This window comes from Myotis nattereri (genome assembly GCF_964212035.1).
Source record: "Myotis nattereri genome assembly, chromosome: 1".
NCBI classification, from domain to species: Eukaryota; Metazoa; Chordata; class Mammalia; order Chiroptera; family Vespertilionidae; genus Myotis; species Myotis nattereri.
The window spans coordinates 146,105,479-146,120,471 of record NC_138075.1 but is presented as its reverse complement, the minus strand read 5'-3'; the positions used below and the strand labels follow the sequence as shown (position 1 = coordinate 146,120,471).

The window sequence follows — 14,993 nt, the reverse complement described above, 5'->3', positions numbered from 1 at the left end:
CGTGGTCGGCAAACTGCGGCTCTCGAGCCACATGTGGCTCTTTGGCCCCTTGGGTGTGGCTCTTCCTAAGCCTTAGGAGTACCCTAATTAAGTTAATAACAATGTACCTACCTATATAGTTTAAGTTTAAAAAATTTGGCTCTCAAAAGAAATTTCAATCGTTGTACTGTTGATATTTGGCTCTGTTGACTAATGATTTTGCCAACGTTGGCAAACTCATTAGTCAACAGAGCCAAATATCAACAGTTCTTCTTCGAAATAGACTCGCCCAGGCCGAAAACCGACTTCTGCGCATGGGCCACGAAGTTTCAATCACACTGTACGTGCGCCCGCACGCGGTATTTTGTGGAAGAGCCACACTCAAGGGGCCAAAGAGCCGCAGTTTGCCGACCACAGGCCTAGATTCTTGCTCCAAGTCTCCAACAGTGTCTCAAAATTAGAAATGATCTAATTTCTATCAACAGGGAAATAAGTAAATAACAAAAGCTAGAAGTAAAATACTGTAAATATATGATACATAAGTTTTAAAAATACATACCAAATAAAGTTATGTACTGTTTATGAATCTGAAGCAAATCTGAGTGGTAGATAAATGAGTTTATATTGTTCTCTGAATCTTCCATTTGAAATAATTTATAATAAAAATAGAGTGCAAAAACCTTTTAGAAGAAATGGGCCACACTTAGAGTAATCACTTCTTTGGTAGCCTTGCTTCTGAGTTTGTAATTTTATTTTCTATTCCTGCTCAGGAAAAAAATCATATGAATTAATGAGTGTGATGGGTATAGCTGATGTGGTACATCTAATGGCCTGTCTAGCTTATGGGTTTAAAAAGAGCACCAATCTAAGTATGATATTTTGAAAAACTCAAATATAATAAGAAACCTTCCCACATTCTAGATTGTTTTGGCAATGTGTTAACTATTTCCAGCCTCTCTATGCATATCACAGTTTATGAAACATTCCCTGTCTGCTAGTCTTTAGCAGCAAAAGTATTTAATAATATCATTTCTCTCCCCTAAAAGTCTGCACATGTTGTATCTGAACAGTTTCACACATCACAGTTTTGCCATTGGAAACCTTTAGCCAAAGTTAGCGTGGCCGCTCCTCAAGCCTGCTCAGCTAAGCCACTCAGCCTTTTAGCTTCAGTGGCCTCGCTTTTTCATGTGGGTCATGCTGTCCATTTCCTGACCTGTGAGGTCTACTCAGAACTCATCTGCTCTTTCATTCTTTGATAAGCATCTTGAAATAAACTGACATTCTCTCCTTTCATTCTACACTCTTGAAAAAGTTCCAATAAAAAAAACCTCAACTGTCTAAATTTTCCTATCCAGATGATCTGTTCTCTATTCCAAGTTAAGTCCACAAGCATTTTCTTTACAACATATGGTTCTTCCTCTACTTTTTATAGTCACTCACCTTCACCAGCTACAGAAATTTTTCTCAATTCTTCCACATCCACCAGAATAAGAGCAGCATTGCCTAACACATCCTGTCTCTTAGCACAGGGGTGGGGAGGCTTTTTTCTGCCCAGGGCCATTTGGATATTTATAACATCATTCACAGGCCATATAAAATTATCAACTTAAAAGTTAGCCTGCTACTTTTGGTCAAACCTTTAACTAACTCACCCCTAATGCCTGGGCAGGGTCAGAACAAATGATTTCCAGGGCCTTGCACAGCCCTCTGGGTGGATGTTCCCCGCCCTGTCTTAGGGGAGTGGGTGCTTTAGTTGAGATGCTGAAGCACCACGTTTCCCGAGGCTCGCAGTGCTTCTTAAGTAAAGAGGGATCTCATAAAATCTGTGGTCTAGCTAATACTTAGAAACTGACCCATTATAAATTCTTGACCAAACTGTATAGCCACCAAAAAGGACCTCAAAGAAGAAAATCTAATTCCTACCTTTAAAAATCTAGAGGAAAAGACAGACATGCAACACATGTGGTAAGTGCACCAACAAATGCTTGTATGCATGCATTCATTTCTTGATTACTTCCTCTGTGCCATTAGTGGGGACACTGGTTATGAAGATGAACAAAATCTTTGCCCTCACAGAGCTCACATTCCAGTAGTAGATAGACTTGGTGATAGGCTAAATACTTTCCAGGTGTTTATCAAATGAAGTAAGCATGTGATAAAATAAGTTGTGGCACTGGATAGTGTCTAAAATAGGACTAAAAGGCAACATTTGGTCTGAGAGATGACAAGGAGTCAGTCAAGTGCAAAGTTATTCTGGGCCCAAGAGAAACCCAGTGGCCTGAGGCAGTCCCAACCTTGGCAGGAATCAGGTTGGTGTGCTTAGAGCAGGTTGAAATATACAAATAAAAGGAGAGTGGGAGGAGATAAATCAGAAAGGCAGGGAGGGGCCAGATTCTTCAGGGCACAGTGGGTCAAGTATGGAGCTGGAGGCAATTGGTTTCAGCTGGGAAGTGACATGGTTAAATACATGATTTTTAACAAGAAATCCCTTTGGCTGATATAGAGATAAAAGAGTGATGCAGAAGCAAGCAGGCTAGTTATGAGGCTTCTGAGTATCGGGGAAGAAATGATGGCAGTTGGGATGAGGATGCTAACAATGAAAATGGAAAGCAGTGGGTGGATGTAAAACACACATATGCAGTAGGAACTGACAAGAGGTCAAGTGACTGGTAGGGGGTGGGGTAGGGGTTAGAATGAAAGTGATACATACCATCATGGAGGAAAGAATAGAGCACCTCTACCTGGCAGTAGAGAAGTATCTCAGGGACCAGTTTCTCAAAGAGGTGACATTTCAGCAGGTATGGAAAAACAAAATAACAAGTGTTTTGAGGATGTGGAGAAATTGAACCTGTCATTGCTGATGGGAATATAAAATGGTGCAATCACTACGGAAAGCCATTATGGCACCTACTCAAAAAATTAAACAGATTTAAACTATGATCAGGCAATTCCACTTTTGGGTATATACCTAAAGAATTAAAAGCAGGGACGTGAACAAATATATATTTTTTCAACTGAGTAATTACTTATTGAGTGTCTGCTTAGTGGCTCATCAGCAAAAAGACACATGGGAAACACAATTTCAGTCATCAAATGCCCATTTCATGAAAGATACTGTACAAGGGTGGGGAAACAAAGACAGTTAAGAGAAATCACTAGGCGAGGATCCTGGTTTGATGAAGGAGACTGAACAAGGGGTTTGGCCGCACAGTGGGCCTGGCTGTGCGCACAGATGCACCAAGCACTCCATTCACATTTGGTTACTTGGGAGTGGGTGTGGTATGCTCCAGGGATGGTAAAGAATGAGGCTACGAAACAAGAATGTCTGCTGAGACTCTGGATGACCTGTGACCAGTTTGGTACAGCTATAAGACTAATCACCAAGATAGTCTGAATTTGAGCTGATAATAAAGACCTTCTGCAGTTTTGAGCAGAGGAGACATAATGATTGAGGGCATATATTTTGACACCACACAATCAGGAAGTGGCATTATAATTACAATTTTGAGGGTGAAATACCATTATTCCTGGTTTACATAAAAATTTAAGAAGCTTGCCTAAGTTCATGCAGCTAAAGAGTGACAAAGGCAGGATTTGAACCCACTTCTAAATCCAAACCCAGAGATTTTGAGCATTTTACTGCGGTCTCAGAATCTCTAGGCCATTGATGGCGAACCTATGACACGCATGTCAGAGGTGACACACGAACTCATTTTTTTGGTTGATTTTTCTTTTCTTTTTTCTTTTTTTTTATATTTTTTTTTATTGATTAAGATATTACATATGTGTACCCTCTACCCCCCCCCCCCCCGCTCATCCCCTCACCCCCCCGTTGTCCGTGTCCATTGGTTAGGCCTATATGCTTGCATACAAGTCCTTTGGTTGATCTTTCCCCCTTGCCCCCACCCTCCCCTACCTTCCCTCCAAGGCCCGACAGTCCAATCAAAGACTCTCCGTCTCTGGATCAGTCCTTGTTCTTCAGTTTATGTTGTTCATTATATTCCACAAATAAGTGAGATCTTGTGGTATTTATCCGCTCTCCAGTTCCATCGATGCTGTGCAAATGGTAAGAGTTCCTTTTTCTTCTTCCTCTTCTTAAAGAATACCTTTCAGCATTTCATATAATGCTGGTTTGGTGGTGATGAACTCCTTTAGCTTTTTCTTATCCGTGAAGCTCTTTATCTGACCTTCCATTCTGAATGATAGCTTTGCTGGATAAAGTAATCTTGGTTGCAGGTTCTTGCTATTCATCTCTTTGAATATTTCTTGCCACTCTCTCTGGCCTGCATGGTTTCTGTTGAGAAATCAGCTGACAGTCGGATGGGTACTCCCTTGTAGGTAACTGACTGTCTTTCTCTTGCTGTTTTTAAGATTCTCTCTTTATCTTTTGCTCTTGGCATTTTAATTATGATGTGTCTTGGTGTGGTCCTCTTTGGATTCCTTTTGTTTGGGGTTCTCTGCGCTTCCTGGACTTGTAAGTCCATTTCTTTCACCAGGTGGGGGAAGTTTTCTGTCATTATTTCTTCAAAAAGGTTTTCAATATCTTGCCCTCTCTCTCCTTCTGGTACCCCTATAATTCTGATGTTGGTACGCTTGAAGTTGTCCCAGAGGTTCCTTACACTATCTTCATATTTTTTGAATCTCTTTTCTTATTTCTTTTTTGGTTGGGTATTTTTTGTTTCTTTGTATTTCAAATCTTTGACTTGATTCTTGGGATCCTCTTGTCTGCTGTTGGATCTCTGTAAATTATTCTTTATTTCAGTCAGTGTATGCTTAATTTCTAGTTGGTCCTTTTTCATGTCCTCCATGGTCTCACTATACTCCTTGAGGGATTCATTAAATTTATCGGTGGTTTCCATAAAATTCTTGACAAACCTTATAAACGTGGCCTTGAACTCTATATCCAGTCGTCTGCCCTCCTCCGTTTCTGCCAATTGTGACCTGTTTCTTTGTCTCCGCATTTTGGCTGCTTCCCTGTGTTGATAGAGTGGCCCTGCGCGCCAGGTGTCCTGTAGGGCCCAGTGGCTCAGCCTCCCCAGTTACCTGGGGTGGACACTCTTGGTGCACTCTTGGTGCCTTGGTTGTTGTAGGATCACTGGGAGGAATTGACCTCCAGGCCAATTGGCTGTGGGAAGCAGCTGTGTCTGAAGTGGGAGAATGGTCCCCCTCTGACCACTGGGTACAGTGGCTCCTGGATCTAAGGAGGTGCTAATTCAGCCTCTGCCTGAGGCCACACAGCCAGAGCCACGGAGAGGCTCAGCTGTGAAGCAATGCAAGCCGCTGCGGGGCCTTGGGCCTTCTCTTGGAAGTTCCGGGTCTGCTTGGCTGGGCTCTAGTTAGGTACATTCACATGCAAAAGCCTCTGCTGCAGCCTGGGTGGGGCAGGGTCTCAGGGAGTCAAAAGGGCGGAGAAAGAAGCTATGGCTGATTCTCCGCGCCCGGAGTCGCGCGTCTCAGTGTCCCGGTAACGGCTGCAAGCACCTCTGAGGGAAATCCGCCCTCAAATTCGCCCGCTGCCGCCTGACAGAGCAGCCTCTCCCCGTATGAGTCCTGGGTCCCCAGAGACTTCCCGGAACCGGAGTTCAGAGCAGTCGGGAGCTTGTGATTCAAAAAGACAGCCGCATCCTCAGGTGCCACCACCTTTCCGCGCGCGTGAGCCGCCGCCGTACCTCTGCACTCAGCCTCCGCAGCTCCTCTGGCTCTCAGCGTGCTTTTCTTTTCTTCTAGTTGTAGAAATTACACTCAGCCAGCCTTCCTGTTGTTCTGGACGATGTTTGCTCCGTCCTTTGGGATATTTCTCAATTGTTGTGTGAGGCGACTATTTCCCGGTGTTTATCGATGCCGCCATCTTAGTTTCTAACTCTTTTTGGTTGATTTTTCTTTGTTAAATGGCATTTAAATATATAAAATAAATATCAAAAATATAAATCTTTGTTTTACTATGGTTGCAAATATCAAAAAATTGCTATATGTGACACGGCACCAGAGTTAAGTTAGGGTTTTTCAAAATGCTGACATGCCGAGCTCAAAAGGTTCACCATCACTGCTCTAGGCAGTCCACCATCTAGATTTGTGGTGTTTTTTGTTGTTGTTTTTTAGCAGATTTGACATCCTGCACCAGCTCATTTCTATACTTTAAGCTATTTAAAAATGAAAAACTGTTAAACAATGGTGGTTTTTGCAGTGCCACTGATGAAAGAAGGCTTAAAAGGGGAGTTTTTCAATAGGTAATACATTAGTAAAATTCAAAGAACACAAGCAAAGAGGCAAGTTCCCCCCAAACTCTATTCCCTTATATAAAGGCAAACACTATCAACCATTTCTTGTGTACAGTAAGGATTTTCTATCCTATCTAATAAAAGAGAAACATGGTAATTAGCCGTACGTCCGCTACCCTTCTCATTGGCTAATCAGGGCGATATGCAAATTAACCACCAGCCAAGATGGCGGGTAATTTGCATATGTAGCCGCAATGCTGGGAGGCGAAAGGGGAAGAACTGAAGAATGGTGATCGGCAACCCAGGCGGCAGGCAAGAGCTGGGGGGTGGGCAAAGGCTGCCTTCAGCCGGTGATCGCCATCGGAAAGCCTGTTGGGGTTACCGGGTGGCCTGCATGGAGCAACTGCCATGGCGATTGGAGGGCAGGAGGGCCTGCCCCTGCGATCGGAGGGCAGAGGGCCAGGCACAGGTCAGGCCGAAACCCCAGACCCCACGGGGGCCAGGGTTGCCAGCTGGCCTGCGCCCAGCGATCGCCATGGCGATCAGAGGAAGGCCAGGTCGCAGGCCAGGGGGCAACCCCAAACTCCCGGGGCTGGCGGCTGGCCTGCGGCCCGAGATCGCCATGGTGATCGGAGGGCGGGAAGGCCGGGGAGCTGGCCAGGCAGCAACCCCGGTCCCCCCCAGGGGCAGGGTTGCCTGCTGGCCTGCGCCAGAGATCGCCATGGCGATCAGAGGGCGGGAGGGCCGGGGCGCAGGCCAGGTGGCAACCCCGGACCCCCCAGAAGCCACCTGCCCGCGCCCATGTGCAGCCACAGAAACAGCCTGCCCGCACCCGTGTGCAGCCTCTGAAGCCGCCTGCCCACAGCATGTGCAGCCAGGTTTGGTTACTAAACAATAAAGAAAGCAACATTTCTTGCACACCGACTGTGTGGTCTGAGTTTGCTGCTGCCTATAAACTAAGAAAAAGTTGTAAAATGAAGTACTAATCTCTGGAGTTTAGGTCTCTCTAGGGTTTAGGTCAGACCGAGGAGTAGTGCCACTCAGCCAGAAGCTGGCTCATGGCTGGCCAGTGCAGTGATGGTGGCAGGAGCTTCTCCCACCTCCGTGGCAGCACTAAGAATGTCCAACTAACAGTTTAGGCCCGACCCTTGGGGGCCTAAGCCTTTAGTCGGACATCCCCCGAGGGCTCCCTGGCTGTCAGAAGGATGTCTGACTGCAAGCTTAAGCCTGATCCCCCAGGGAGTGGGCCTAAGTCAACAGGTGGATATCCCCAAGGGGTACTGGACTGTGAATGGGCACAGGCCAGTCTGAGGGACGCACCCCTCCCCCCCGGAGTGCACAAATTTTGTGCACCGGGCCTCTAGTAAATATATAATCAGCAATGACAGGTGCTTGTGAATTAAAGATGGCCACAAACTCTTATCTCCTGTCCACTCTTCTCATGGACAGTGGAATCTCTCTCCCCTCTACCTGCATCTGGAAGAGCTTTTAACCTATAGACTGCAGAAGTGACTTTTAATATCTGCTTTCATCCACTTGAAACCCAGCTGCGAGAATCCCAACCCATATGAAAAGGCCACATTAAAAGGACCAAGGTGCTTCACAACAGCCCCAGCTGAGCTCCCGGGTGACACCAGCGCCAACGGCCCCGCAGAGGAAAGCGCCAGATGGCTGTGGAACGAAAGCACAAGCTGAGCCCAGCCACCACAGCACTTAAGGACTTGTTTGAACTAAGTTTTAAGGCCGCTAGTTACACAGTGGCACGCTAAACAATGTGTTATTTAAAAAATAAAAAAATAAAATGATTATCCATTGTTCTTATTTTACTTACTTTCTTGGATATCTTCCAGTAAGGCCATTACATGGATGGTACAAAAATTCATTCAATGTTCTTTCAATGAAATTTTGGTATTTGCCTATTTTCTACTTGTCTAAGTTCATGCAGCTAAAGAGTGACAAAGGCAGGGTACAAAAAAATTCGTGGACGTATTGCAGCTAAAGAGTGACAAAGGCAGGGTACAAAAAATTCATGGACGTATTGCTCCATACATGTAAGAGTACAGTGGGCCTTGACTTACGAGTGTCCCGACTAACAAGTTTTTTTGAGATACAAGCCGTCTCTCAGCCGATTTTTTGCTTTGAGTTGCAAGCTCAAAAAAATTTGGGTTACGAGCCAGCTTCAGATACCTCACCGCTAGTTGGCGCAGCAAACTGTAAGATTTAAAATTACTGAGTTGGCAAATTTTATATAATGTGTATTTCATCACAATCTAAAAAAACTAAAAGCAGGCAGCTATGAGATTGGAAGAGAATTCCAGGTAGAAGCAGTAGCCTGTGTGAAGGCATGGAGAGGGTGAGGTAGGAACTGTGACCTCAGTTTTTCAATGAGACATTTAGAATATTATGATCACCACTAGAGGCCTGGTGCACGAAATTAATGTATGGGGGGGCGGGGGTGGCGGAGAAGAGGTCTCTCAGCCCAGCCTGCGCCCTCTTGCAGTCCAGGAGCCCTTGGGGGATGTCCGACTGATGGCTTAGGCCTGCTCCTGGACATCCTTAGCACTGCCATGGAGGCAGGAGAGGCTCCCACCCCGGCTGCTGTGCTCGCCAGCCGTGAGCCCAGCTCTGTGCTGAGCATCTGCCCCTGGTGGTCAGTGCACATCATACTGACCGGTTGTTCAGCTGTTTGGTCTATTTGCATATTAGCCTTTTATTAGATAGGATTACTACTATGCATTTAGAATCCTGATGCAAAAGTCTGGCTTCCTCAGATTCTAAAATACCTAGGTCTCCTTATGCCACATTCCAGAGACAGTAAGTAGCAGTTCACTTCCTTAATAAATACTTACTGAGCATTTACTGTGTGCCAGGCACATAGGACTTACCCTGTCCTCCTGGATGTCAGTCTAGTGGTGAGACCCACAGCCTGGCCCCAGGTCACAAAATTATGTAGCCTCAGTTTTGGTAAGTGCAGTAAAGGAAAAATACTTGTACAATGAAATTGTTCTAAAAAGGGAGCTTAATTTTTGAAGAAGCAGTGAGGAAAAAAAGCCTCCCTGAGGAAACATTTAATATCTATAAAGGAGTGACTCAGAAAAAAAAGTCTGGGACCTGTGTTAGCCAATAGGACAAAGGGAGGGGAAGACTGATGAAGGGCAATAAATAATCAGGGAAATAAATAAATGAATAGGTGGATGGGTGGAGTTAGAGGAAAAGTAAATGTGATATTTTATTGAAACAATGTGTTTCGTTTCCTACCCTGGAAAAATTGCCCAAGTTAGACTCCTGTAGGCAGGAATCACAGTGCCTACAAACTCAGTGTATTAAGTTTGCCAGTAGGCTCCTAAAGTGTTTTTCTGGACTTTCTATTCTTAAACTCTTGCACGCAAAACTCAGAAGGTGAAAAGGATCCAAGTTTTTCCCCAGGACAGGGCCTGAAGAGTGAGGCTTGGTTCTGGGAAGGAGAGAATTCCCCTGGAGAGATGCGGCCAGGCTTCACACTTCGTTGCCACCCCCGTCCCTCCCATTACCCTTCCTCCTGATCTTGAAATATGAACGAGTAATCCATCAGCTACAGTTGAGTGGCATCTTAAAGGCTACGGAAAAGGGAGGCACTGCCGCCCCCTACCCCGCCCGCGACTGGGATGCAGGAGTGGCGCGGCGGGGTGCGTGCGGCTGGCGGGGGCACAGGTCCGCGGCCTCCTGGCTTCACAAGTCCCCGGACACCTGAGGCTCCCGGGCCCAGCTCACCCTTCTCCTTGGTCACTCGGGAGACCAGCGGCATCCGTGGACGGTCGCTGAAGGCCTCGGCCTGCTGCACCAGCGCCTCGCGCACGCTGTGGAAGTCATTGAGGACGACCACCAGGTAGGGGCCCACGAAGAAGCTATAGATGTTGCCATAGACTCGGGCCAGATTGGTCAGCAGCACCTGCGCGGCCGGCGTGGAGGGGTCTAGGTCTGGGATACGTTTCCCGAAATTGACCCAGCTCCTCCCGCGGAGGAAGGGCGGCAGCAGCACGAAGCCGAAGTTGCCCACCACCGGCCAGGGCGTGGGCCCGGGAGGGATGCCCGGTGGCCGGCACCGCCTCACCCAGCTCCACCCGAGCAGCGCGGCCAGGCCGAGCAGCAACAGCGCGCCGCCGGTGGGGTCCAGCCTCAGCAGCCCCAGGGGCGCGGGCAGGAGACTCAGGGGCCAGGGCGAGCCCTCGGGGGGCGGTGGCGGCGCGGCGGCGGCCATGGCCAGTGCAGGGCGGCCTTGGCGTCCTCCCCGCAGCCCCAAGGAGAGCACGCTCCTCGCCGCCGCCCGCTGGGAGCCGCGGCCTTAACCAGAGCCGGGAGGGCGGAGCGGCGGAGGGCGCCGGGATTGGCCGGCCCCTGGCTCTCTCCCGCCTCCTAAAGGGGACGCCCCGCCCCCCTGCGGGAGACGTCTGCGGACGAGGGGGGGGCGCGCAGTCTGCAAGCGTGGTCTCTCCTGGCCGTAGCGCCCCTCCTTGGGCCCGGCTCGGCTGTGGCAGCTCCGGAAAACAGATGCTGGCTGCGCGTTCTTGCGCTCTGATTGGCTGCTGGGCCCCCTTAAGTCACTCGTTTGTATATGGAGTGTATACATCCTGCGGGGACCACAGGCCCCTGAGGTGACTCGGCCTCCGCCCGCAGCTCCGCCCTGAGCTGGGAGAGGGCGTTTCCGCCCCAGGCCTGGGAGCCAAAAGGCTGGGCTACTCTTTATCCAGATCGGGATTTGCAGTCCAAAAGGACCCTTTCCTCTTCCCAGAGCCCGGAGGATGACGATGACGCAAACGCAATGTGTTAAATTTGTAGGTGTAGGTGGCCAAGCTACGCGAAAGATAGGTGTGTGTGTGGGGGGGGGGGGGGGCGGTCATGGAGTCAAGCTCTTAGAACTTGCCAGGGTCGGGGCCGCCTCTTTTTGCGGAGAGTGAACGCTCAGAGTTCGTTTTAGCCCGTGGCCTGGGTAAAGCACACAACCTCTTTTAGGAACTTGCTTTAGAAGCTGCTGATATAAAGAGAAAACGACTAGGGTAAGGAAGGGTGGCGATATTATTATTGATGTGAGGTGAAGACACTATATGAGAATTGTATAATAATTTTAAGACAAAAGTCCATCTTCTAATCTTCATAATGGCTTCTAGGTACTTTTACCTCTTCTACAGGCTCCTCTGGTTTTATTTTATTTTATCTATTGAAAGGTCAGTTTCATATGAATCATCTTAACTGATCATCATGAACAAACCTGTTTCCTTTGGTCTGATTGTTGTGTATCCTGCACACTCTGAAAGGCTGAACACCATGCAGCACTTACAGAAGTGCGACCACAGCGAGTGAGCCTCCTCTATTTGCTCTGCGACCCTTTCTGTTTTCTATACACAAGTGATGCCAGGAAGCTATGCTAACTTTCGAGTCTACTCTCTTCTAACACTATTTTTGCCATGTTCTTCAGAAGTCATTTGAAGCTTAATAAAAAACAAAACAAAAAAAAAAAACACACCTCATATCTTCTGTAATTAACCATTAAGTTTAGATTAGTTTTCTCATTTTTTTGAATTTGGAAAATTTTTAACATTGAAACTATGGTACTTGTTTGCAGATAATAATTTCAACATGTCATCTGATTCTCTTCATGGCCTTGCTCTCTTAAATAGTAGCCAATAACATCTTTCCTTACAAGCAACTTACATTCACAAATGATTTTAAAATAGTTTAAGATGTGACTAATTTTCATCCCTAACAGACACCCTCGTTATAATTGCATTGATAGCATTTTCTTAAATAATCTCTTTTTTTTTTCGTTAGATCTGCCATGCAGTTAGGATGAATTATGTGCCCCCCAAAATTTATATGTGGAAGTCCTAAACCGCCAGTACCTGAGAATGTGACTGTGTTTGGAGACAGGGTCCTTAGAGAGCTAATTAAGGTAAAATGAGGTCGCATGAGTGGACCTTAATTCAATATAACTGTTGTTCTTATAGCGAGAGATTAGGGCACATGTTCACAAAAGGAAGGCCATCTGCCAGCCAAGAAGAGGCCTCAGAAGAGACCAATTCTGCGAGCACCTTGCTCTTAGACTTCCAGTCTCCAGACAGTGAAGACATTCATTTCTGTTGAAGCCACCACGTCTGTACTTTGTCACGGCGGCCCTAGCTAACTAATACCGAAAGCTACATTGTGCACAATGCTATTTTAAACGTGAAGCCACTGGCTCATACAGTGCTCCTTAAGGATGGATTTCTCCAAATTGTTTTCAGGGCTTTCTTATCAGAAAAAAAGAATACTTTCTTCTCCATTCTTCCTATTTATTTATTTATTGTTAATTCTCACACGATATTTTTTCCATTGATTTCTAGAGAGAGTGGAAGGGAGGGAGGAAAGGAGGAAGATTGGGAGCGGGGAGGAAGGTTGGGAGGGAGGGAGGAAGGGAGGGAGGGAGAAATATTGATGTGAGAGAGACACATCAATGGGTTAACCTCCCAAACGTGTTCCAACAGGCCAAAGATCGAAGCTGCAACACAGGTACCTGATCTTGACCAGGAATCGAACTCGAGACCCTTCAGTGTGCAGGCTGGCACTCTAACCACTGTGCAACACCAACAGGGCCATCATTTCTATTTTAAATAGGGCAATAATATAATAATCAGTAGCAGTAAAGGAAGATAATACTAAACAATCTTTGGGGTGGATAGAGAGGGGAAGGAAGAAAAAAAAATAATTTTTTATTGAATTCCCAAAGATGACTTTTAAACCACTCACTTTCCACTGAAATTCTTTCTTGCTGTAAATGGATTTTGGCCAGAATTGCTGGTAACAGTATATCCACAATATCAAAGTACTTATTATTTTGTCGTGAGGAGTGGTGTTAAATTACTCCATTTGTAAAACTACAATTGTCCAGCTGGTTTATAGTTCCCTGGGAGGTAAATGTCACACGCTATACCCAGTAAGCATGAACAGAGAGGGTTTATGGCTTAAGAAGAGTTTGCAAAATGCTAATGAAAAGAGAAAGTAAAAATGCTATTTATACTATTTAGTTGCACCACTCGCTATTTAAAAACTAACCTCTCCAATTCCTTTAAGTCCCTATGATTTATGCTCCTTTGAATGTCCTCTATATATAATGTTTCTGCACTTTTTTATGTACCCTCTGAATGTCCATATACTCTACCTCAAATTGGGATAATAAATGTATCACATCAAGCATAAGGATTAAATGAAATCATTAGCACAATGTCTAGCATTTGTTAAAGGTCAATAAGAAGAAGCTGTAATTATAATTATCATTGGGGCCCTGATAATGCCTTAAACTCTGTAGATTGACACTATTGCTGCTCTCCACCCACGCACACCACTTTTTTTTTTTTTTTTACCCCTTGCAGCTTTACCTGCCCTTTCCAAAATTAGATTGTGAGACTGGCCAAGATATTAACTTGTTTTCTATATTTAGCCTTTATGCTTGTGTGATGAATATGAATATATAAATGTGTCCATCTTCAATATTACCCACTTAATTCCTTTGCAGTTGTATGTATATACTATGATTTTCCTGGAGAAAAGAGCAAGGGAGAGAGGCCTCTGAAAAATATCTAAATATTAGTGGAAGGCAGACTGAAAAGTAACAAAATCCAAATCCCAAAACTTTTTTTTATTTGGACAAAATGGTGCCAGGATTGGAATCAACTTTTTGTTTAATGCCCAGACTGGAAACAGTCCAGGTTTCCTTCAACAAAAGGGGTTGGGGATGAAACTGCGGTGTATTTGTAAGATAGACTACTTACTGCTCAGCAATAAAAAAAAAAAAAAAAAAAAAAAAGGAGTATGTTGTACTACCCACCCCGCCCCACACACACAGCATTATCATTCTCAAAAAACATGCTGAGTGTGAAAGCCAGACACAAAAAATTATATACTGAATAACTGCAGTTATAAGTTCTTTTTTTTTCTTTTAATTAAATCTTTATTGTTCAGATTATTACATTTGTTCCTCTTTTTTTCCCCCCCATAACTCCCCTCCTCCCAGTTCCCGCCCCACCCTCCGCCCTCACTCCCCACCCACTGTCCTCATCCATAGGTGCACGATTTTTGTCCAGTCTCTTCCCGAATCTCCCACACCCCTTTCCCCCCCCAAGAATAGTCAGTCCATCTCCTTTCTATGTCCCTGATTCTATTATAATCAACAGTTCATTCTGTTCATCAGATTATTATTCACTTGATTCTTAGATTCACTTGTTGATGGATGTGTATTTGTTGTTCATAATTTGTATCTTTACCTTTTTCTTCCTCTTCCTCTTCTTAAAGGATACCTTTCAGCATTTCATATAATCCTGGTTTGGTGGTGATGAACTCCTTTAGCTTTTCCTTATCTGTGAAGCACTTTATCTGACCTTCAATTCTGAATGATAGCTTTGCTGGATAAAGTAGTCTTGGTTGTAGGTTCTTGGTATTCATCACTTTGAATATTTCTTGCCACTCCCTTCTGGCCTGCAAAGTTTCTGTTGAGAAATCAGCTGACAGTCGTATGGGTATTCCCTTGTAGGTAACTGAGTTTCTTTCTCTTGCTGTTTTTAAGATTCTCTCTTTATCTTTTGCTCTTGGCATTTTAATTATGATGTGTCTTGGTGTGGTCCTCTTTGGATTCCTTTTGTTTGGGGTTCTCCGCGCTTCTTGGACCTGTAAGTCCATTTCTTTCACCAGGTGGGGGAAGTTTTCTGTCATTATTTCTTCAAGTAGGTTTTCAATATCTTGCTCTCTCTCATCTTCTGGCACCTCTATAATTCTGATGTTGGTACGCTT

At 45.4% G+C, this 14,993-nt stretch overlaps 1 protein-coding gene across 1 annotated transcript in view; it reads right to left on the bottom strand.

Annotated features, from left to right (window-relative positions):
- CYP2U1 (cytochrome P450 family 2 subfamily U member 1) overlaps nucleotides 1-11,660 on the bottom strand; it is a 34,805-nt gene extending 23,145 nt beyond the window's left edge. The window contains exon 1 of the mRNA XM_081088797.1: nucleotides 9,948-11,660. Within this exon, the coding sequence (XP_080944923.1) occupies nucleotides 9,948-10,434 (487 nt within the window). The 5' untranslated portion in view covers nucleotides 10,435-11,660. The remainder of the gene's footprint in view (nucleotides 1-9,947) is intronic.
- Nucleotides 11,661-14,993: the final 3,333 nt, after the last annotated feature.